Source organism: Dacryopinax primogenitus, assembly GCF_000292625.1.
Source record: "Dacryopinax primogenitus strain DJM-731 SS1 chromosome Unknown DACRYscaffold_9, whole genome shotgun sequence".
Classification (NCBI taxonomy): Eukaryota; Fungi; Basidiomycota; class Dacrymycetes; order Dacrymycetales; family Dacrymycetaceae; genus Dacryopinax; species Dacryopinax primogenitus.
Window position 1 is genome coordinate 867,682 of NW_024467206.1, and position 22,421 is coordinate 890,102.

A 22,421-nucleotide genomic window follows, 5' to 3' on the forward strand; every position below is an offset into this window, starting at 1 on the left:
AAACCATGCACCAGATGGTGGAAGACAACATTGGCTGATGCTTCACATTGGATGGATGGGATGCATGAGACAGGAAACTTTCTTGTGTCATGTAGACATGGGATGGTGTTGCTGTCAGTGGATATGATCCACAGTGGTGAACTGTGAGTATGGCCCTCTACCAGTGGTCTATGTTCATGATTCATTGCCCCATGACCAGTGCCAAATATTCACTTGCTTGCCTCAATAAGCTCCTCAATGTTTATGGTGATGGCATAGCAGTGGGGTATGATATTGGTTGTGACCATTCTGGAACAGTGAAGTGAAGCCACCTTGGTTCACTGGCATCTGCACTGCAGATGTGCTTCTATGTTGGTGCATTCCATGGTTATGCTCATAATTGATGCTGTCAGCTTAATTTTCATCCCTGCATCTTGACAACTGCTGGCCTCAAAGACTTCGAAATGAATGAGTGGATCTTCTTGCAGCAAAACAGGACTGCAGCATTGTTCCAATATGCATCTCATTTCCACCGATGCATGACACTCCACCTGTTCTGGGCACAGTGGGACAAAGACCGGCGTGCTGCATTGGGTGAGTCATTTCAATGCACATTGTTCTATGTGGAGGGTACATTGATCATTGCATCATAGCAGATTTTCTCCTCAAGAATTATCAACAAGCTCTTTGCATCTTGGATGACACTGCACCAGCAGTGCATCTCTACCAATCCCAAACACAAACCTCTGATGATCAGTTCTGCCAATACATTGTTCAAGAACAAGAGTATTTTGAGAACCTCCAGGATGAGCCAGAGGAGGAAAGGCTTGAATTTCAATATCTTGAAGTTCTGCAAGAGTTGGCAGTGCATGAGTAAGTAACTATTTTGACAGTGTTCATTGCCAGTGCTCAATGAACAGTGCAGACGCAAACTCTCATCATTTGAAGCATTTGTAACAATCACGCCTGATGCATGGAACACTGCCTCAGCAAGGAAGAATGAGTGCTGCATTGAGTAAGACTACCTCATGGTTCTCTGAGCCCAAGAGCAGCTCAAATCACTTGCTACCAAGTATGAAAGTCTTCTGGACACTGAGTGGTGGACACCAGATTCCCCTGAATGGCAAAACATTGAACAGCAGGCATTGTACCACACATACAACAGAGCTTTGGATCAACTGGAAAGTTTGGTTGTCCAGCAACTGTTTGAGCTAGAGAAGCTCAATCTTTGTGGAACCAGTAGGGAAGTTTGAATCAGTGGTCTGTGCTCACTGCTCACTGAACAGCATGTTTTTAGGCTACTCAATGTGATGTGCAATTGCCAAGGCAATCCACAAATGCTGTGGTGCAATTTGATCAGCATTGGACAAGTATAATGACCTCACTAAGAAGCTCAATACCCCATGCCCTATACTCATGTACAACACTGTCATCAGCATGATGTGGGTTTCTGACCTTACAATTCTCCAATACTCAAGGAACAATGTTCAGTGCACAGCATGGGCTGATAAACTTGTCCGTTCCATGACAGTCAAGTGGCTTCTTGTTCAGTGTGCAAAGGAGAAGATGTGTCAATTGGATGTCAAGGTGCGGAGGTTATGGACTGCAGTGCACAATGAGCCTCATGCATTGCAAGAAACCATCAGCAGAGAAGCATCTGCGTGGTGTTCACTGCTCACTGTGGAAATGTGTTGTCACTTGGAGAAGCGAGAAGCTGTGGATCTGCTTCTACATGGCTGCATTCAGCAGATCTTTGCCCTTCCTGGCTTCACAGGCAATCCCACCATCGGCACATGGGACAATGGCAAAGAACAACCAAGGCTGATCAATCCTTGGACACTGCCCAATGAGCAATGGGCAGAAGAACTGAAGGAGGAGCATTTTCTGGACAACACATTGGATGACAAACAAGTGGATCAGCTTGAACACATCAATGAGGCTTTCATGAGGCTGGGAGATTAGCATTGTGCATGTATGCTAAAAACCAATGAGATTAATGGATTGTGTTGTAGAACTCATGTAGTACTTGTATTCCTGTGAATGATGTGCATGTCCAAATACACTACTCATGTAATTGTCCCACTCCATTTATTCTGACTTGCTCCAGTTAATGAAATCAATTTGCAAATGGAACGACCTAGAGAGACAAGCCTGGCTAAAGGACCAGAAACCCAACCTGGTAATATGAGCAATGTTGTGTAGTACTTGAATCATTGTCAACACATAATCATGCTACAAATGTCAATGTTCCATGCACCCAATATATTCTATCCCAGCACAAACAGAAAACAACTCTTGCTGGAAGACTTGCTCATTGTTCAATGCAATTTTAATGACATTTCAAAGAAAAAAAACACAAAAAGCATGGTGAACATTGGGGTGCACTGTTCATTGATGCAGTGAACATATGCATGCCCCTTACCAATGTGCCCAACAAAAGAAAACAGTGTAAATCAATATATGTCATAAGGCCATTGACCAATGGCCTTGCACACTGCATATTCAAACAAACTTTCCCTGCTGCAACAAGTGGTGAGTCAATGAGGTGAAACAGTCTGGCAGAGATATAATGGAGTCACTTCTGTCTGAAGGGTTCAACTGTGTCTCTCACCACACACCACTGGCCTCAGCTAAAGTCACCATCCAAGATGCAGATTTACCCCTTGCTCCCCTCTTCTCCTGACCACCACCACCCTCAGATTCACCCCTTGCACCCCTCTTCTCCTGACCACCACCACCCTCCTTTGCCCAATGACACAATCATTGACTTGCCTCCTCCCCCATACCTCTGCCCATTGTGTGGTGCCTCTCAGAGCACCATGCCTCCTCGCAGAACCTGGCAAGCATCATCTGGCAATGACTGGCCACCAAAGAGACAAGCCCACTATGAAGAAGTTGAGGTATGTTTCAATGCTCATTGCATCATTGACTCACTTGCTGAGTTCAACACAAATTATGATTATGAACTCTCTGACACTGCCCACTGCCCCCCCTACCAATGAATCAATGCTCACTGTGGAGCATGATCTGTTCACTGGGCAGACAGACACATGCCTCTTCATCATGTGTGGAGGGTGAGCTGGCAGAAGAAGAGCTCCACATCAACAAGGAGTTCACAAATGCATGGCAGGCAGTGAGACTGGAGAACATTGGATCATCCCAGATGGAGGAGGAAGAGTATATGGACAATGATGAGGTGCAGATGGATAACATGGTGAACAGTGTGTCATTCTATCATTGCACATTGACCAATGCTTACAACCTCTGCTCAGCAATCTATGAGAAGAAACTGCTGCATCAGCCAGGTGATGTGCACTTTGGCAAATTATTTGGAGGTATGTATATGCACTGTGCAACATGTCACTGCTCATTGAGATGTCTTACTGCAGGGCCTCACCCTGCAACCCACACCATGTCCACTGCCCTGACCCAAATGTGCATGCCCAAGTCCCTTGGCATGTGCCCATCTGTGGTGCCCAACAGGCAATGATCTGCTGGTGGATCATCTCAGACAGTGATAGGCAGTGGAGAGGGCATGCTGACCCCTGTGCCCAACAGGACCACCATGCACAAGATGATGGGCACTGCTTCAGTGCCCAAAGAAAAACCCCTCCCTCTGTTGACTTGGCATTTTGTGCCCTCTGCCTGCACTGAGGCCCAAGATGATGAGTTCAACATTGATGAGATCAATCCTGCATTGCTCAATGCAGCAATGAACATGGTTGAAGCAGAGCAGGAGCGCTCAGCACTGAGCACTGATGATCTGGATGCCCTTGACCTTGTGGAGCAGATCCGCCTCACCAGCATGATGGAGCCCAGTGAACTTGCACAGCATCTGCCCAGCATCATGTTTGACTTCCAAGAGTTCATGATCAATGCTGACAGATCAGGGAACATTGGGTGTGGCCCATTCCAGCCTTGCTCATCAGAACGGCCCACAAACTACCAAGAGGCAATGGAGAAGATCAACAAGGCTCCACGCATCTGGCAAACAGTGCTCAATGACAACCTCAGTGCTCCTGGTGTTGTGTGTTATCCCATGGCAGATGTGTACAAGCTGCATGGCAGGTACTTTGTCCATTTTGAGCTCTTCTGGCCATGCCTGTTCAAATTGGTAAGTGCTCATTGTTCATTGTTCATTGTTGAATGCATGTGTCTGATATTATTCTTACAGCTGGCTTCTGCAGATCGACTCATGGGCCCAATGGGCATTGTTCTCCATGTTGGGTGCTGGGACAATGGTCAGAAGGTCAGTGGTCAAACCTTTTTGTTCATCTCCCACAATTTCTGGGCACACAACTCTGACATGCATGTTCTCAGTGACATAGAGTGCATTTTCAAGAAGCTCATTGATAACCATGCCAAGCAGTTTGATCATGCCATGGAGAAGCTGCAACAGGCAGAGAAGCCTGGTGAGGCTGATGCATGTAGTAAGTTTTCATTCATTGAACACTGGCACATTGATCACTGACCATTGACACAGCATTCTGCTTGAAGAGTGGGTCAGCCCAGACTCGCCCTACTACCCCACTGCAGCGTAGAAGCACCAGCCCATGCCATGCAAGTCCACTGCCACCATCATGTGTCAGCATGAGGTAGAAGCACAGAAGCAGCATGAAGAAGATGGAAGGCACTTGCAGCAAGGCCTCTGGGACAACCTGCAGACCCAACAGCATGCTCAAGGCACCTGCTGCAACCCAACCATGCCCATGCCCAATGCCCAAGGTGCACTGTGCTCTCCTGCCATGCCCACTGAGCGGCAGAGCACAGCTGGCACCACACTCAGTGCCTCAGTGAGCAATGCAAATGTCCTTGGCATGATGCCACTTTGTCTGACCCACCCTGCCAATCTGGGTGATGCTCAAAACTTGCCAGAGGAGGTTTCATGCATCTGGCATCATCACTTGGGCAGCATTGGGCAGGCAAACAGGGCAGAATGGCTCATTGAGCTTCACAATGTCTTCTGGTACAACAACCTGTCCAAGTGGTATGACCTCCTTGTCCCCTGGATGGGGGACAAGATGTTTGATGCCATCAGTCTGGCAATGTTCAAGGCTTGTCTGTGTGGTATATGGGGTGGGATGTTGTAATTTACACTGCCCACTGTTTGCAATGCTTACTGCTCAATGTTTCTTCACTGTTGACACATCCACTCATTTCTTTTCTCTTTCTTCTGGTTCTTTTCCTCATGACATGCTTGCTGGTACAGTGTACATTACACACACTCTTCAGCACTCCCATGCAGTCCTTTTCTCTCTAGTTACATGACTCAGTGCTCAGTGGTCTTAGATCAAAATCATAATCAGTGTCATGTGATCATTGCATGTGTGAGGCTATTAATGTCATCTCTACTATGACAACAGTCTCTCACATGATCAATACACATGAATTGCATCTGGTGTTGTGATCATTGTGACACAACAATGATAGTCTCTCACATGATCAATGCACATGATTTGCATACCACATTTGCCACATTGGGATCAGTGTGCATTGACTGTGACTCTTCATTGATTGCTATGCCTTGAGTGGGTCCACTGTGAAACTCTTGGAGCTCACGCAAGGCAGGGAGCACTGCAAACAAGGAAAAACACCTTCTCACAGATCAAATGTTGCAAGATGCTGAGCTTGCTCTCAATGAGGCACTGCACAACATTCATGAGGCTACTGGTGTTTTGCTGTGAGTGCTTACCGAAAACCTGAAGGCATGGCATACATGCCACACTAAACTGGCATGTCGAATCAACCTCACCAATGCAGCACAGTCTTTGGTTGCCAAAGACTTGAGAGTAGCCAGTGAGCATTGTTCCATGCTCACTGAACATTGTCTTATACACTTTCCAGATGAAGCAACAACTATTTCTGATCCAGCATGCAAGGAGTGTATGGCCATGAAGCTTGAGGAGCTGAGAAGCAATGAGTCAGCTCAGGTTGTTGCTGAGGCATGGCTCAGTGCCTGTTGACAACAAGCTCAGTTGGGGTTGACAGTCAACTACAAGGGGAGAGAAGCAGATACAATGCACACTGTGACCATGTTCCATGAACTGGTGAGTCTGTGGTGTTGCACTGTTCAATGTTGTCATTGCTCACTGTGGACCAGGCTGCAGCTTTTGCCTCCCAAACAGGTGGCCATGCCTGTGGCTTCATTGTCTGTGGTGATATCAAGGATACCACCAAACCAACATTCTTTGGTGACAATCTCTGCAAGCAATTCTTTGAGGAGGTCATGAAGATTGGCCTGGCTGCCTTTGCACAGAACCTGGAAGCATTCTGCATGAGTGGAGGTGCTAAAGGTGAGTGAACATGTTGTGTTCCAGTGATCTGTGCTCATTGTACAATGCAGGATTGGCTGAGAGTACACACAAACATATGCTTGCCCTAAAGGCATACATCTGCGCAATGCTCAATGAACGACTACATAAGTGAGGCAGCCATTGAGCATAGTGGCACTACTCATTGTACAGTGACAGAAACACTTACATGCAACCCAAGTCATACTATGGCATACAAGCATTTCCAACAAGACATTGAAGATCACTACAGTGTCACCCTGCAGGGGTGGCCACTGCCCACCTTGTTGAATCCCTCAGATGTTTCAAACTTGGGGGATCTGGACAGGATCTGGGGGGCATTGGACAGTGGCCAATGTTTTTTCCGGCAGATGACAGAGTTGGAAGTGAGGGCACATGTGGCTGATCAGGACAGAGAGCAGGAGGAAGCATGGGTTAAGCATTCTGTTGCCACACAGATGTGAGCCTCAAACAGACAGGAAGTTGCTCATGGTTTCAACATGAGTGTGCCACAGTGTATAGATGCTGGGCTGGCTGTACATGCAGTACCCATTGTGCCATTGTTACAGTCCTCAATGGGTATTGCACAAGAGAGTATTCCTTTCACTGTAGCACCTTCAATGTTGCAGTGGTAATTACTTGAATGATCATACATTTTCATACACTATGTCATTCCAGGCCCCATTGCCCAGTGCTTTCACCCCCTTCATATCCCACAGTGGATGGGTCATTGCCAGCACTGCCACTGCTCTCTGCTGACTCCGGACTGTAACTTGAGGGTCCGCACTGCCGAGCCAGGAAAGCGGTGCCAATCCAGCTGGAATGTGGCTGGATACGACAATTTGTGATCAGTATGGCTAGTAAGCTTTGGGGACAGGCTGCGCCCCTATGGCTAATATGCCAGGCTCCCGCCTTCGGCACAGGTCGCGCGACTGTTGTCAACGGCCCTGATCGGACCTGATACTAGTCTCGATAAATCTTGCCAGCCCACTCCAAGCGGATGATTAACTTTCCTTTTCCCTCTTTCAAATCAATATCATTCCCATTCGTTGCTCAGCGCAGCCTCGTGCCTTCCGCATGTATCAAGTTGCATGATATAGATTCGGGGAATAGCCAAGAAATTCCACGATCGCCGCCCTTCCCACTCCGGCAGTCACCGGACAAGGTGTGCCGACAGAACGGTTTTTGGCGCATTACGTGGAACAACTCCATGATGTCGTTAATCAATGTCCCGGAGCTTGGGGCCGTCTGCGGCCCTCGTGCGGATTTAGACAACCGTATGCGGAGGTCCCAGTAACCTGATATGTCCGTCCGAGAAGAATGCGAAAAACAAGAAAGAAAGCGAGACAGGGCTTTGTCAGAAGCAGCTCTTGCTCGTAAACCGATCAACTGTAGGGCCAAAGCGTCTTATCAAAAAAGCAGCTGAAAGCTCGGCCGACCCGCTCGGCGGATATTCAAACCGTTTTTTTAATAACCTTCAGCCGCGGGGAACGCAGGTTTTAGCTGTTCAAAATTGAGTTTCCCACCGTCGGGAAACCCCGTTCGGACCCGGAAGGTAACGTTCGGTTTCCGAGGAAAGTAGCTATTAGAATTATGGAGGGCCTGGTGCGAGCCCGGTCTTCACCACAGAGAGCACATCCGCGAGCTCGGCCTTCGTCTCTTCGAGCTCAGTCTTTGTCTGTTCAAGCTCGGTCTTCGCCGCAGAGAGTTCATCTGCGAGCTTTTGAGCGTGCTTCACCAAAGCAAGAGTATTCTGTTCTCTGGATCAATTATGTGATCTGTTCGGCACTGGCCTGAGTACGCACCTCTTTCATCTTCTCCTTCTCCTGAGCATGCGCCTCTTCCATGAGTCTGATCTTCTCCTTGTCCTGAGCACGCGCCTCTTCCATCCCTTTCACCTTCACCTTCCCAATCTCCAACTCCTCTTCCGGCAAAACCACACTCTGGAGATAATCTCCCAGAGTGTGGGCCGTATCGGGCGTGAGAAGTGAGACAAACTCTTCCGGCATATCCAGGAGTTTGTCCCATCGATCAAGTTCGATGAACCTTAGGACGGTGGCCTGGAGGTGGTAGTGAGTATACGTATGATGATTCCCACTCAGACGTCACGCACCGATATGCTCCCCGGCAAACCCGGCCTCTCCTTCCAATGCGGCCATTGCCATCCATCCAGATCTCGCGCATATCCACATGATATATCCCATAGATACATCATTGCGTAGTCAAGATCTTCTGGGGGGTTATGAACAATTGGAATGAGTGGTGGTTCCATGATGGTCAAGAAGCAAGCGACATTAGGGTCCAAGCTGAGACGAGGGAATTGTTGCTGACAAGGGCATCAGGACCATGCAAGGAATAGATCGAGAAACACACGTTTTACCAAAGCATGGTAGCAATGCTTGACCTTGCCGCCCACAAGGATCTCCAATACTAATCCTGTGTGCTAGCTATCGAGTCCGTGTGCTATTAATTCCGTGTGGCGATTTGGCATGTAAAGTCCGTCGCTGATGAAAGGGCATGGTGGGAAACGTGTGCATAGGTGGACAAGAGATTGTTAGTGGCTGTGGCTGCCGACGTGCTCTGCTCTGCTCGCAGCACCCTTGCAAGTGCTCATCTCACAAACGCAGTCTCCTCATACTCGAAAGCGGCCATCGCACAGGGAAGATGTCCTCTACCCAGCCCCACCTAACAACAACCATCGAGGCGGACGACCCACTCCCAGGCGCGCGGGCATCTACCCCCAGCGCACCCCCGCCGCCACAGGTCGTGCTCACTCCCACCAATACGAAGATGGCGACGAACCAGGCAGATGCAGAGGCTGGGATCGCGGGTATCTTCAGGCAGAGCGCGCACCCGATTGCTCTGGCTGTATTGTGGCTGCTAAGGATAGCAGCTGTGGCTGTTTATGTGCTTTGCGGATGTGCGTTGGTCACTTGTATGCTGATATCGTACATGCTCACAATGCTCAGTCTTCACAAACAACTACGTCCTCTCCGTCCGTCCCTCCCCACTCACCCTTGCATAACTGACACGCCAAAAGACAGTAATAGTCGTCGTCCTCCTTGCGATGGACTTTTGGAACACGCGAAACGTCGCAGGGCGGACCCTTGTCGGGCTCCGGTTTTGGAACCAGGTAGATGAGGATGGGGAGAGTTATTGGGTGTTCGAGAGCCGGGATGTGCGTAGGCTTTTCTAATGTACTTGTTCTGGCTCGAGTGGCATGGACGGCATGAGTGATTGAACGAGAGTGCTGATACTTGCTTTGGTAGCCGTCAAGACCGGCGAATCCTGTTGATTCAAGGTGCGCATATATGTCCCTCTTCCCACTAAGCTAACCAAAACACAGGATGTTCTGGGTACGCGTCTAGCCTACCTCGCCCTAAACATGACTCTGAACTATCCGTAGACCGCACTCTACCTCTTCCCTGTTCTGTGGCTCTTGCTGTTCTTTGTATCGCTCCTCAAGTTCAGCATCTCGTACGTTTTCCTTTTCTCAACTCCTGTATCTCCCTTGCGTTAGGCTGGGTGTAGGCAGGATACTGTTGTGGTGAGGTTGCTGATCTGAGAGCAGGTTCCTGCCGATCGTAGCTCTGGCATTGGTGTTCAACATCACAAACGTGATCGGCTTCACATACGCGTACGTCGGTTCTTCACACTCCTACCCTCCGACTTTCTCCCTGCATGCGCTAATACTGTATTCCAGGGACCGAGACGCCAAGCAACGCTGGGCGCAGCAAGGGTACGGCCTTGCAGGCTTGGGAGGGATTGGCGGTCAGCTGTTGAGCGGTGCTGTGAACAACACTGTGGGGAGACTATTTGGTCGTTGAGCAGGGGCGGTGCTGTCATAGCAGGTTGCTACAAACCGGCTAGATGGTTGTGTTGTTGGAGTGGCAATGCAACCGTATTTCTATCCGGTCCAGTCCGCTTTATTGGGAAGGGTAAGAGAAGGGTAAAAGCGCCGCCATCTAGCAATCGTACACATCACATAATGCTACTCCGGGAAGTCAATAAAAGACGTAAGAAAGAAAGACGTATATAAACAGAGACCTGCACGTCACGCCACAAAGACGGCAACGGCACCTTTCACGAAGTGGAATAAGGAAGAGAAAGCGAGTAAAGGAGAGTCGTATATGATAAGAACGCGGCACCTCTCCACGAGAACTCCTTCCATCACCTACAGCCGGCACTGCACCCTCCGCACTGTCACCCAGACCGGCTAAGACCCACTCAGCAATTGCACGCCTTTCCCCCCGCGGGCTGTTGTCCTTCTTGGAGAGTGACGTTTGGTCGGGCTTGTGCGCCTCCTGCACGTGAGCCCGAGCCGCCTCGGGTGGAAGCGAGGATATGCTCGATAGGAATCTTCTTAGCTGTTATCCCAAGCAGTCAGCTTCCATCCCTCACACGACAAATCAAAGTAAAGAGCAACAGAAAACTCAAACGCACCAATCTCCGTGAACACCTCTACGACACCCTCGCCAGTCTTCGCGCTTGTCTCCGCGAACAACAGTCCCGCTTCCTGCGCATAAGCCGCCGCTTCGTCCTTCGGCACCTGGCGGAGACTCTCCCCCTCCTGCTCCGGTTCCGGGAGCGGTTGTTCCCCGCCTTCCCCAGGAGTAGCAGTAGCGTCATCTGCCTCCTCGTCTTCCGCTTCTTCCCCTGCTGGCGCAGCACCCGCAGCCGCGGGAGATTGTACGAGATCGAGTTTATTCCCCACGAGAGCGATGACGATGTTCGGGTTTGCCTGCCGTTGGAGCTCTTTCACCCAGCTCTTTGCTTTTTCTAGCGAGGAAGCCTTCGTGATGTCGTACACCACCACTGCGGCTTGCGCGTTCCGGTAGTACATCGGTGCTAGGGAGTGGAAGCGTTCTTGACCAGCAGTATCCCAGATCTCGTATCGCAGAACACGGTCTTCAAGCCGGCACTTTTGGGTCAAGCTGGGGATCCGTAAGCACAGACCGGGAGATTGGAGTGGGAGACGTACAACGCAGCGCCGATTGTCGGCTCTTTGTTCTCGCTAAAGTCGTTTTGCACAAACCGCATGACGACAGATGACTTTCCTACTGCTGCTTCACCTGGATGAAGTGTAAGGCATTGTTAGAGCGATATCGTGTGAGTCGGTATAGTGATGTATGACGTACCTAGTAAGACGAGCTTGACTTGTACAGGCTTGTCGACTGGTGCGTCTCCTGATTCTGCCATGCTAGTAGTTGAGAGTTAAGCAGTAGCAGCAAGTGTAATAATCGTATACTATAGTGTATATTGGAATTGACCAAAGTCTCTAATTGTTGAGATGTTATGACAATGGTTAAGTTGAAAGGAGAAGAAGGCGATGACGGAAGTGGTCGACAGTGCACTCTCTCTCTCTCTCTCTCTTGTGTGTGTGATGGCGGAAGCGAGCCCGGACTGCGCCGAAATCACATCCCACCCGGCTTTCAAGCTCCGACAAAAAACATGCCGTTGATTCCGACAATAAGCTGCATAGCCACATTCCTTTGCACAATCGTCATCTCCGGAAAGATCGCTCTTTCAGTGTTCGGAGGAAGGTCGGAATGAGGTGATCTAGATTTGGTTTTGATCTAACATTGGATTGTGTGGACTCTTTCTCAGAGTCGATTTATTTCGAGTACAACATGCGTGATCTAAGGGCATCAAAAGGTCAGCTTACCCCAAGAATGCAAATCTGGGATGTCGAGGGGAGCCAACTATCAAGTGCCTTCATCAGCGAAAACTGCACATTGGCACAAAGAAAAGCACTGACCTGGGGAGCAACCTCTGCCACTTGTGGCTCATGTCTCCTGATTGGGATGACCGGACGACGATCAAATGGCAGGGTGGCTAGCAGATCTTGATACGTTGGCCGTTCATCCGGAGACTGTGCCCAACAGCGCTGGATGAACTTCCAGAGGTCGAGATTCAGACCCCGTCGGACAGCCGCCTGACTGGGATAGGGAGGTCTTCGGCCTTGAAGGACTACAAGCGGGATTGCTGCTCGTGTTAAGGGGTCAAACGGGGTGCGTAGGGACATTATCTATGCATGTGGTCAGCACGCCTTCTTGCAATGATAAGTTGCAGAGTACCTCGTAAATCGTCATTCCAAGCGAGTACATATCCCACTCGCGAGTCGGGTGTGGGCTCCTACCCCTAACACCGAAAGCTTTTGGATCCAACCGCTCTGGCGCCATCCAGGGCAGGTAGCCAGCATAGTCGTAGTCCCCTTCTTCTTCTGTTTCCTCCCAGCCGGCGGTTGCTACAGCAAAGCTTGCAATCACAGCTCTGTCGTTGTCATCCACAAACACGTTGTTCTGAGAGAAACTCAGATATTATATTCCCCCCCAGGAATTGTCGTTTGAGATACGCACGGCAATAAGTGCACCGTGAACGACGTTTAGGCTATGTATATGCGCAAGGCCACATTTGATGTCCTCAACCTGTGCATCGGTGTAAGCTGGGAATCAACAGGACACCACCCTAGCTCACGAAAGGCGTATAATCCCGATTCGGATGCGCAGTTGCATACATCCGAAGATGTCCCTGGCGCATCCAGGGTGAGATCAGAGCGACATTGTTGTTGGCTTCTAAGCATATTCCTAGGAGCGGAAGGATGTTCGGATGGGGGGTTAGGCTGTGCCAAACGATGGCTTCTCTGGAAGTTCTCTATCGTAACAGTTCAGGAAGCGTGAGCATTGCAACGAGAGAGGCTGACCTTGATCGAAGGATCGACACCTCCGCGGTATCGCTCTTCTGGTGCTGGGCGATGCGGTTTGATGGCTACAAGGGTTCTTTCACCTGCAAGTCGACCCTGTGAGACGTCGGCAAAGCCGGCGATGACAACGAGTATTTCCTGCGGCTCGATATTAAGTATGGGAGTGCCGAGAGTCTGTGCCCAGTGCACAAATGTTCGGGTGTCTCCTTCCTCTTCCTCTTCTTCTTCATCATTTTCGAGATCATCCTGTGCATCATCAGCTTAGTACGAATGCAGCTGGGCATATGGTAAAACATACCGATGTGGTGGGTATTTCAAGTGTATCAGATGAAGCGTGGCCGCTCCTTTCTCCCTGCTGTGCAGCTGGTGCTTGGGCCTGTAGCACCGGCGACTCCAGCAAATTCAACAGCGCCTGGATAGGAGGTCTGAGTTCAGGGCGCTGATTCCATGCCTGCTCTACGAACGACCACAAAGGATCAACTAATCCTCGTGCTACTGCAGCCGGTCCCGGATGTTCTGGTCGACCGCCCTCTATTACAACGTTCGCAATCATCAATGCTGGCTGCGTCTTGAAGGGTATCGTATCGGACATCATCTGACATCCATAACTCAGGTTCAGCCGAAGGTGTCGACGGATTGGCACGTACCTCATAAATCGTCATGGCTAGGGAATACATGTCACTGGCTTTGGTGAATGACTCGTGTGGTTCCAAGTTATATTTATAGGGGAATAAGCGCTCAGGAGCTGCCCAGCGCGGGTTGATATTGAGTAGAGAGGTCGTTATTTGATCCTCGCGAAGCTCGTTCATCACGATCGACAAACCGAAGTCGGACAACAGAGGTCTTCCTGTCTCGTCTACTAAGACATTAGCCTGATAGTGCTATGTCAAAGGACGAAGAAGAATGGATGGTCAGATAGACTTACCATTTGAGGTCACCGTGTATCACAGGTGGGTTTAATCCATGGATGTAATCGACACCAAAAGTGACTCCACGCAGCTTATCAATTGGTCAGAAATTCCGTAGTTGGAAGCAAGGTCGACGAAGTCATACCAAGGCAAGTCGATCCGCTGTCGGACGCGCTTCGAGGTACGCTCGCAGAGACCCGTTTGACATCAAGGGCATCGCAATCGACAGTCTCTTGTAATTGGTGCCCTCCAAACAGATCCCGAGGAACTGGACGACATTGGGATGACATAGTCCAGACCATATGATGACCTCTTTAGCCAAGCGCTAACCAGACGAGAGTTTAGTTGCCCGAAGCCCAGCAGCCATCAGAAACCCCTACTCTCAAGAGTTTCGATTCTTCTTCTGCATTAGAGAAGTTGTACCTCAAAACTTTGAGCGCGACAGCGCCCGTATATTCCAAGTCTGTGGGTTTGGAAAGGACCTGTGCACGCCAGACATCGGCCGCAGCGCCAGTTCCCAGGGGTCTGTTGCCCACGCACGATGCTTGTACGACGCAAAGAGAGGGACAGGAAGCGAGAAGTTGGGCAAAGATCAGCTCGAGAGGACTAGGTCCGGAAAAGGTGTCCTCCATATTGTGATATAGAGGACATCTGATCTGAGTCTGCTACACGTTGAAGACGAACGCCAAGACGATGATCCCAAGCTCACACGCTTCGGAAGCATCGCTTGCAAAATCACAAGTTAAGATTATGTAATCATTATCATCACCCTTGGGGGGGTTCCATGTTGGCAGAAACAGACGGCAACTCAGGCTATCAGATGTTTAAGGGTGGCATCAAGAATCGGTTCAGCGTATCGTACAGGAAGGTTCGCAGTGCTATAGGTGCTAGTCGCAACGGCCAGAACTGCGGAACGGAATGTTTTCTTACTGCTGGACGGTTTTGCTTCTCCCTGCACGCTTTTTCATTCGTGCAAGCTTCTTCGCACTCAACTGAATCGGGCGTGAGGGGTGGTCAAACAGATTAGAAAGCGACTCCACTGCATACCTTGGCTGCCATTGCCTCTAAACGTGCTTTCTCCTCTTTCACTTTCCTACGCTCTCGCAACACTTCACGTTTCCTATACGATCCGGTCATTGGTTAAAATTGCCATACTGACTGTCACGAACTCGACACACCTATCGGCTTCTGCCTGCTTCTCGTCTCGCATCTCTTTCGCAATTTTCCTGGTTGCTTCCTCCTGAGTTCTCTCTGCAACGCGCGCCTCCCACGACTTGCTCTTGAGCGACTTGGGCATTTGGGTACGACTAGAGAGTAGGACAACTATATGAAAACCATATGCGTGGAGGAAGGTGTCAGTGAACATACCGTGTTGCCGCCCGGGTCGATTTCCATAGCTTGCCAGATTCTCGACCACCTGCTGAGGCACGCAAGGGTATAGCCGTATCGGTGTCCTGAGGCACTATGGCCGACGTAGATGCTTCAGCTTCCATACTGGTGTCTGGTCTATGTGATCGATGTATGAGTCGCTCGTAACTCGGGTCGAGCGCAAAGCAAAGAGCAAATAATAGCCAGGGTTCCAGTGGCAGTGTTGCCAGGGAGGGATTCTTCCGGAATATCTCCGCCGATGCGCGCTTACCAGAGCGCTGGGCGTGGCGGGCACCTCGGCGACACACAGTGCTGGTTGTTTCTGACACTCCCCATCTGACTGTCAACTTTAGAGGTTTACAATGTCGCATAGACCTGTTCCTAGGCTCTTCCTTATCCGTCACGGTGTGTCACCCTTCGCGCTGTATTCACCACCTGGTGCTGAGTTCTTCTTAGGACAGACGGAATGGTCACAGAATGGGCGACACGTAGGCATTTATTCGACGGTACAGTAAGGGGTTGCCATTGACACGTGAGCGCAAGACCGGCAGGTCCGACATCCCATTGACACGCAAGGGCGAGGAAATCATCCTGTCTCACAACAAGCAGATTATCGGTGACGATAGTGCGCAACCCCGTCCTCCTTTGATCAACCAGTTCCTGATACATGCCAGAGCTTATCAAGCCCACCAACCTCACACATGTGCTCGTTTCCCCTCGTCAGCGGGCTCAGAAGACTTTCCACCTTCTCTTCTCGTCCCTGCCTGCCGACTGTATGCCCGCGTACACTACCACGGAGGACGTTCGCGAATGGGACTATGGAGAATATGAAGGGTTGACTACCCCTCAGATTACGGAGACGCGTCCGGGATGGGACATCTGGAATGATGGCTGCCCAGGTGGGGAGAGCCCCGAGGATATAACGCGACGGATCGATAGGGTTATCGCACAAATCCATGAGTGGCATCGGGAGTGGTACGAGGAGGGGAAGGGCAGAAGGGACTGCATGATCGTGGCACACGCACATATCCTGCGGAGCCTAGTAAGCAGATGGGTCGAGTTCCCTATCAAGCTCGGCACGCACTTCAATATCGAGCCTGCTGGGGTGAGTACTGCCGATATCTGTACGCGCGCTTCCTCAGGAGTTTGATTACTCTGCTAGGTGACTATCCTGACGTACAATCATTCCTCTCTCGCGGAGCCGGCCCTTATAGCACTCAATCTTTTTGCAAACCATGACGTTTGAGGAGATGAGGCAGAACATTCATTTGTAGATGTATGTATGCTAGAGCTGCCGAAATAAATGAAAGATAACTTAGATGGCGCTTCCAACCACTGAGGAATCTCACATTTCTCGTTTCAAAGGGAATATCACGTGATGAGTGTAACTTCGGGGATAGGGCGCAGACGACTTCTTACTCCCGACAACTCGCGCCACCCTCCCTTCAACGCTGAAGTTGTCGTCATTCCTCACTGTATACCCTACTCCGGGCATGTTCGACGAATGTATGCGCCTTTCTTATTATTAATGAGTGTAACTAACCTGTTCATTGTAGATGTCGAGCACTCAGGCAATGCCGTTCCCGCGGCCGGTGTTGTCCATCGAGCTGCGCTGAGCACAATTGCCTACGAGGGATTCGACGGCGAATATGGTGTTGACAGTGTGCGCGTTCACCTTTCCTCATCATTATATGCGCATATATGCTGATATATATGCTGTAGAACGTTGCAGGATTATCGGCAACCGCCCTTCTCTCCCTTGGCCGTGTTCAGTATACACCGCCATCGCCCATTCTCTCCGTCGCTGCCTCCCCTTCGACACTACTCCTCCTTCTGTATCCTTCTACCCTTCTTCCCATCGACCTCCAACATCCCGAAGACCTTTACCCCCTCTCTCTTGCTCCCCCTCCCAAGCAGGGTCAAAAGGAGTTCGTCGCCAGCCGAGTCTTTTGTGACCCCGAGGGACGACACGTACTTGCGACAAGCGAAGCAGGGGACAACTACTACTTCTATAACGGTGCACAAGAGCCGGGAAAACGGCGTTCTCGTCCCCTGAAGAGCCTCAAAGGTCAAATTACAGCTGCGTGCTTTCCTCGATCTTCTGCATCCTCAAGCTCAGTCGGTCGACCTCAAGTACGCGAAGTACTCCTGGGTGTCTCTTCCGGTCAACTTCTTTCTGTTACTCTCGACCCCTCCGCCGACTCCATTCTCTCCACCATAGACCGGCATGTTACCCCACTCTTTCAGCTTCCGGAGAAGGTTGCTATCAGTGGATTACAAGCTGAGTTCTATTCCGACAAGGCACGAAGATGTGGCGCCGTCGTGGTTAGCACAGGAGGACGTGTGTATCAGTTTTATGGGCCGCTAGGGGCTGGTGCAGGGACAGGGACAGGTGCAGGTGCAACGGGTGGGGGATGGGAAGAGATATTCAAGGCGTATCGGGAAGGAGCGCCCAGTGAGTGTTCCTTCCGATTGAAGATACCCCGTTGCTCATATCATTAACAAAGAATTCCTTGAACTGCCTCCCCCGCATCCTTCAAGCTCCCTGCACTTTCTCTACCCTTCCCCACCGTCTACAGCCTCGGCGGCGTCTTCCCAATCACAGCTCCCGACTCGCCTCGCCTGGCTGACCAGCTCCGGCATATACACCTCCCTTTTAACCTTCCCTCCTCTATCCGGTTCCCAAGGGCCCATCGACTCGGCCCGCCTATTACCGTTCCCGGAGGCTACGTCTGGAACACCTGACGCCGAACCCGAGCTCCCGATAGGGCTGGCGATGACAGAATGGCACTACGTTCTGCTTTACCCTTCGCACTTGGTTGGTATCTCCCTGTTGTCCGAAAAGAAAGTGTGGGAAGAGCACCTGCCTCTCTTGCCAAGAGAGGCCGTCCTCGGTCTAGCACCGGATGTCGGTCGGCACACCGCATGGGTGTATACTGCGCAGAACCTGTGGGAGCTGGATACAGTGGGCGAAGCACGCGATGTTTGGAGAGACTACCTTGGTCAAGGCAAGTGGGACGAGGCCCTCAAGCATTGCACCACACCAGAGCAACGCGACGCAGTACATGCCCAACAAGCAGATCATCTCTTCAATTCTGGAAGGTACATCCCCGCTGCGCACACATACGCCCTCGCACCTCTCTCCAGGTCTTTCGAGTCGGTTACCCTTCACTTCATAGATTCTGGAGAACGAGACGCATTGCGATTCTACTTGTCGGCAAGGCTGGAGAGAACCAGAAAAGCGGATGTGGCACAACGGTGTTTGTTGGCTACTTGGATGGTCGAGGGGTGGCTAGCGAGGCTCGGAGAGGTCGAGGACGGAGTGGCGAGCTTCGGTAGGGAAGGAGAGGAGGGTGGGGAGGAAAGCCATGGACTCGGGGACGCCAGTGCTGCTGCTGTTGGAGGACTTGGAGTGGACCATTCGCATCAGCAAATCACGGTGCAAGCCAGGATGGATGGAGCCGCAAAGGAGAAGGAGGGAGAGGGAGAAACGAAAAGGGGGAGCACGGGCGAACTTGAGAACTTACTGATGGAGCGTCATTTGTTGGAGGATGAGCTCAAGCAATTCCTCATCACATACAAGGTGCTGCTCTTCTCAACCACACGTCCAACCCGCTGCTGACGGACAGTTTTCCAGGCCAATTTGGACAAGAAGACCACCTATGAGCTGATCCTCGCGCACGGAAGGGCTGATATCTTCCTCCACTATGCTTCTATTGTTGGTGATTGGGAGAGAGTGTTGGACCATTGGGTGCTTGAGGAGGACTGGGAAAAAGCCTTGGCCGTCCTCAGTCGGCAGGTGAGCCCTGCGTGACTGATTTCTTGATATCTGTTGCTCACATAGCGTGCAGAGTAAAATGGATCTCTACTATCGGCACGCCTCTGTTCTCATCCGCCGTGCACCAAAAGAGACGGTCGATCTATGGCTGCGAGCTCCCCAGCTTGACCCCCTCAAACTCGTCGCTGCGCTGCTGCAGGCTCCTACGGCCGCTTCGAGCCAAGTGAACCATGCGATCCGTTATCTGCACCATTTGGTGTTCGAGCGAGGCAATGCGGATCCCAAGATTCATAATCTCTTCATTACGTTCTTGGCCACTTTATCGTCTCCGACTGGTGGGGCCAAGACAAATGGAACAACCACAAATGGGGTCAACGGTGCTACAGGTGCTGTATTGGGTACGGCCGATGACCCAACCCCTGCAGAATTGCTGCGTTTCCTCACTGCCGCCCCTGCCGAGCCTGTCACCGGGACGCCATATTACGATCTTGACTACGCCCTTCGCCTGTGCAAGTCGCGCGGCCTTACTGGTGCATGTGTCCTTATCTACTCGCAAATGGGCTTATATGAGAACGCTGTTGAGCTGGCTCTGGAACGCGGGGACGTGGAGCTAGCGCGGATCAACGCTGACAAGCCGGAAGAAGACGAGCGGTTACGGAAGAAGTTGTGGCTCAAGATCGCGAAATATGTTGTTCAGGACAAGAAAGATATACGGACGGCGATGCAGTTTGTCGAATCAACGAACCTGTTGTCACTTGAGGACATCCTACCCTTCTTCCCGGATTTCGTACTGATCGACGACTTCAAGGACACGATTATCTCTGCTCTCGAGAGCTCTAGCGCTCACATTGAGCGCCTTAAAAGTGAGATGGAGGATGCGACACGCAGCGCCGAGAGCATCCGCGCCGAGATCACGCAACTCAAAGACCGCTTCGTTACGGTCGAGAGGAACGAGCGGTGTGCACGATGCGGGTTCGGCCTCCTCGCACGCCAGTTTTACGTGTTCCCGTGTGGCCACTCGTTCCACACTGACTGCCTGATTGCACAAGGGACGGAGTACCTGCCTCCGCATGCGCTCCGTCGCATCCTGGGTTTGCAAAATCAGCTTTTGCAGCTGACGCAACCAGGAAGCACGACTCCGATCCCTGGCCTGCCAGGCGCCAACGGACCAGCCCAACGTGCCCTTCTCTCTGCGGCGTTTAACCCACAGAACCTCAACCTCGGCCAGGTTTCCAAGCTTGCCAATCCGCTCGCATTAGGATCAGCCGGAAAGAAGTTTCTCACTACCGCCGGCGAAGGATTGCGCGATCTTATCGTGCCCGAGAGCCTTGCGTCGGCAATTGGTGCGTGGGGTGGGAGTGGTACGGGCCGACGAAGACGTGTTTCCACAGAGGACGAGGCTGGGCAGGGCGAGGAGGAGAAGAAGATAGAGAGGCTCCGGGAGGAGCTCGACGATCTGATTGCGGCCGAATGTCCACTTTGCGAGGGTGTGGTCGCCGGGCTGGACAAGGCATTCGTAGAGCCTGGCGAAGTAGATGAATCATGGGCACTTTGAGAAAGCCCTGTATATTGCGCCAATGCACGGCCTTAGCGACGTTCGGCGCTCGTCGCGTCGTAGCCACAACTGGTTCTTCGACACTCGATGTACTCGGACCCACCTCGGATATTCCCTCGCAAGCTGGCGCGTGCACGAGGCATGTTCCCTGACACCCGCCCCCACTTTGTCAACATCGGACGGATCTTAGATCCTTACCAATCCCCCCGTGCCTACTTGATTTCTTTTGTATTTTAAGGATCTTTTGGCCATCATTGGTCTATTGTCATATAATTGAGCCTGCCTCGATTTGAATTCACTCGCCCCCTTGGGGGATTCCCCATGCGGCACTCATACACTCGTCTTCAACGGGTCTTTGATCCTGGCCGGACATGCCTTGGCTGTTCTGCATGTTGCCGCATCACACTTTTTTGACCTCGACCCGTCAACTTCGGATTACCCCGTAATCTGGATCAGAGCGGCATCAGCTTCCGCCTGCAGATCGCGATCGATAACAGACCAAAATAGTGTGGCACTGAACAGAAAGCAGAGTCGCGGACAATCGATGTTGGCACCGACCCACTAGAAATGGCGTCTCTTGGGATTCGGTCAGTCGGCTCGGACCATGGATAGTCTACTCAAGATAGCCTGCTGGTGTGACCCACCTTGGAATAACTGATTCTTTGTTTGTTTCTTTCAGGTTATCAGATAATACCTCCAGTGCCGCCTCTTTTGATCCATGAGACGATCTCCACGTGTCTTCCATGTGGGCGGCACCAACCCCCTGAATATTTTCAGCTTCTGAATGCGAGATACCGAGACATGCCGAGGAGGACGCCGGGGAAGAGGAAGTCAGAGGCATGTGCAACCCAGGGCGAGGGCATTGTAAACGCATGGTACCAGAGATGATTCCGGGGGAGAAGATTAAGCCTAGCTGCTGGATCGGGAGATAGGCCATCTTCGAATAACACCGGTTGAAAATTCTAATCCCGCTGCGGGTGTGGAACTGCGGAGATAAAGTGTAGAAGTCCTCGTAGCCGTGAGGCTTGGGGCGGCCTCATCCAGGAAAAGTGATATCCATCGTTTGGATCCTCAGCAGAAGACAGCTCTTGCGGAAATGAACCTGTCTCCTTGCCGCAATCCTTCGGGAGAAGAGTCAGCGAAATCACGTTGATCGCTCATCGGGCGGCCGATACACGTGCTGGTCGTGGTTTCTGCTGCTTCGGGCTCTCATTCTTGGCGAATTGGTTTGATGAGGGTCAAAGAACGGCAGGAGACTAGAGTACCCATCATTCAGAACCGTAGGCGAAATCATGTTCCTTGGGGGGCAAATGCCTTCTCTTCAGGGGCATGCGCCTTGCATCCAAGTCGCAGGTGAAACGGCGCATACGGACGATGTAGCTGTTCTTTTGTGGCGCACGTACCCCATGAACAAGGACACGTCAATTTCCTCCGAAAGGACAAAGCATCTGGCGGATATAAAATCAGCTAATGTCCGCTTTGAAAGACGGCGGAAGCAATATGCCTTTCCTGTGCCGCCAAATATGTATTGGATGATATGCACAACCTTTGCCAGCGCATGTCCTATCCATTGTTAATCCGGCGGTACAGTCATTCTAGCCGATACTCAGTCGCCTCGATGCCGGCAGTACCCGAGTTCCTCATCCTCAGATGGGCGCTAATCTCTCGCTGCATTTGACCTCAACTTGAACGTGTCTTCGCGAGGGTTCCGTACCCCGTGCTTCGATTCTCTCCACGCTTCGAAGAGGTAACGCACGACGTTCTTTGTGGCGGCGTTCTATACGGGTGACAGGAGCCAGGATGCCAAAGAACCCCGCAGCTCTGGTGTAAACTCCGGGAA

General features: G+C 51.2%; 10 protein-coding genes across 10 annotated transcripts; 6 read left to right on the forward strand and 4 right to left on the reverse strand.

Annotated features, from left to right (window-relative positions):
- Positions 1-386: 386 nt before the first annotated feature.
- Positions 387-856, forward strand: DACRYDRAFT_52218 (uncharacterized protein; the record flags this gene model as incomplete). The annotated part of the gene is made up of 2 exons (XM_040775087.1): positions 387-573; positions 633-856. Coding segments are annotated over 2 exons (411 nt in total), but the record flags the coding sequence as incomplete, so codon positions are not given.
- Positions 857-1,335: 479 nt separating this feature from the next.
- Positions 1,336-1,749, forward strand: DACRYDRAFT_34940 (uncharacterized protein; the record flags this gene model as incomplete). Its single annotated transcript, XM_040774390.1, has 1 exon — positions 1,336-1,749. A coding segment is annotated over one exon (414 nt), but the record flags the coding sequence as incomplete, so codon positions are not given.
- Positions 1,750-2,460: 711 nt separating this feature from the next.
- On the forward strand, positions 2,461-5,069 carry DACRYDRAFT_15899 (uncharacterized protein; the record flags this gene model as incomplete). Its single annotated transcript, XM_040771144.1, has 9 exons — positions 2,461-2,511; positions 2,610-2,879; positions 3,026-3,200; positions 3,252-3,314; positions 3,495-4,047; positions 4,154-4,228; positions 4,300-4,409; positions 4,463-4,477; positions 4,579-5,069. 9 exons carry the CDS (start codon positions 2,461-2,463, stop codon positions 5,067-5,069), a joined length of 1,803 nt encoding a protein of 600 aa, XP_040628828.1.
- A 927-nt stretch (positions 5,070-5,996) lies between these two features.
- Positions 5,997-6,405, forward strand: DACRYDRAFT_107664 (uncharacterized protein; the record flags this gene model as incomplete). The annotated part of the gene is made up of 3 exons (XM_040768514.1): positions 5,997-6,026; positions 6,080-6,272; positions 6,323-6,405. 3 exons carry the CDS (start codon positions 5,997-5,999, stop codon positions 6,403-6,405), a joined length of 306 nt encoding a protein of 101 aa, XP_040628829.1.
- A 1,256-nt stretch (positions 6,406-7,661) lies between these two features.
- Positions 7,662-8,329, reverse strand: DACRYDRAFT_22367 (uncharacterized protein). Its single transcript, XM_040772761.1, has 2 exons — positions 8,075-8,329; positions 7,662-8,022 (listed from the first exon to the last, which is right to left on the reverse strand). Exons 1-2 carry the CDS (start codon positions 8,276-8,278, stop codon positions 7,861-7,863), a joined length of 366 nt encoding a protein of 121 aa, XP_040628830.1. The 5' UTR covers positions 8,279-8,329; the 3' UTR covers positions 7,662-7,860.
- Positions 8,330-8,872: 543 nt separating this feature from the next.
- DACRYDRAFT_22368 (ras-domain-containing protein) lies at positions 8,873-11,606 on the reverse strand. Its single transcript, XM_040772762.1, has 11 exons — positions 11,408-11,606; positions 11,251-11,341; positions 10,713-11,203; positions 9,973-10,636; positions 9,841-9,906; positions 9,676-9,746; positions 9,616-9,625; positions 9,539-9,570; positions 9,310-9,447; positions 9,239-9,264; positions 8,873-9,189 (listed from the first exon to the last, which is right to left on the reverse strand). The coding sequence occupies exons 1-4, from the start codon at positions 11,466-11,468 to the stop codon at positions 10,497-10,499; spliced, it is 783 nt and encodes a 260-aa protein (XP_040628831.1). The 5' UTR covers positions 11,469-11,606; the 3' UTR covers positions 8,873-9,189; positions 9,239-9,264; positions 9,310-9,447; positions 9,539-9,570; positions 9,616-9,625; positions 9,676-9,746; positions 9,841-9,906; positions 9,973-10,496.
- Positions 11,607-11,917: 311 nt separating this feature from the next.
- On the reverse strand, positions 11,918-13,853 carry DACRYDRAFT_116349 (kinase-like protein; the record flags this gene model as incomplete). Its single annotated transcript, XM_040770186.1, has 8 exons — positions 13,620-13,853; positions 13,271-13,567; positions 12,973-13,218; positions 12,747-12,923; positions 12,629-12,697; positions 12,347-12,571; positions 12,028-12,297; positions 11,918-11,971 (listed from the first exon to the last, which is right to left on the reverse strand). The coding sequence occupies exons 1-8, from the start codon at positions 13,779-13,781 to the stop codon at positions 11,918-11,920; spliced, it is 1,500 nt and encodes a 499-aa protein (XP_040628832.1). The 5' UTR covers positions 13,782-13,853.
- Positions 13,854-14,806: 953 nt separating this feature from the next.
- On the reverse strand, positions 14,807-15,413 carry DACRYDRAFT_116350 (uncharacterized protein; the record flags this gene model as incomplete). The annotated part of the gene is made up of 4 exons (XM_040770187.1): positions 15,249-15,413; positions 15,059-15,187; positions 14,928-15,000; positions 14,807-14,872 (listed from the first exon to the last, which is right to left on the reverse strand). Exons 1-4 carry the CDS (start codon positions 15,371-15,373, stop codon positions 14,807-14,809), a joined length of 393 nt encoding a protein of 130 aa, XP_040628833.1. The 5' UTR covers positions 15,374-15,413.
- Positions 15,414-15,610: 197 nt separating this feature from the next.
- DACRYDRAFT_79640 (phosphoglycerate mutase-like protein) lies at positions 15,611-16,555 on the forward strand (the record flags this gene model as incomplete). The annotated part of the gene is made up of 5 exons (XM_040776405.1): positions 15,611-15,653; positions 15,705-15,736; positions 15,792-15,873; positions 15,923-16,353; positions 16,411-16,555. The coding sequence occupies 5 exons, from the start codon at positions 15,611-15,613 to the stop codon at positions 16,492-16,494; spliced, it is 672 nt and encodes a 223-aa protein (XP_040628834.1). The 3' UTR covers positions 16,495-16,555.
- Positions 16,556-16,741: 186 nt separating this feature from the next.
- DACRYDRAFT_94898 (uncharacterized protein) lies at positions 16,742-20,851 on the forward strand (the record flags this gene model as incomplete). Its single annotated transcript, XM_040777252.1, has 6 exons — positions 16,742-16,754; positions 16,805-16,911; positions 16,971-17,703; positions 17,756-18,831; positions 18,886-19,047; positions 19,100-20,851. The coding sequence occupies 6 exons, from the start codon at positions 16,742-16,744 to the stop codon at positions 20,579-20,581; spliced, it is 3,573 nt and encodes a 1,190-aa protein (XP_040628835.1). The 3' UTR covers positions 20,582-20,851.
- Positions 20,852-22,421: the final 1,570 nt, after the last annotated feature.

What these genes read in the sequence shown, in the direction of transcription:
- DACRYDRAFT_22367 (XM_040772761.1), bottom strand. Translation starts at nt 8,278, where the DNA reads ATGCCGGAAGAGTTTGTCTCACTTCTCACGCCCGATACGGCCCACACT. An exon ending in AGAAGGAGAAGATGAAAGAG is followed by an intron (nt 8,023 to 8,074) that starts GTGCGTACTCAG and finishes TCCAGAGAACAG; the next exon opens with AATACTCTTGCTTTGGTGAA.
- DACRYDRAFT_22368 (XM_040772762.1), bottom strand. Translation starts at nt 11,468, where the DNA reads ATGGCAGAATCAGGAGACGCACCAGTCGACAAGCCTGTACAAGTCAAG. An exon ending in CCGACAATCGGCGCTGCGTT is followed by an intron (nt 11,204 to 11,250) that starts GTACGTCTCCCA and finishes ACGGATCCCCAG; the next exon opens with CTTGACCCAAAAGTGCCGGC. An exon ending in AGAGGTGTTCACGGAGATTG is followed by an intron (nt 10,637 to 10,712) that starts GTGCGTTTGAGT and finishes TTGGGATAACAG; the next exon opens with CTAAGAAGATTCCTATCGAG.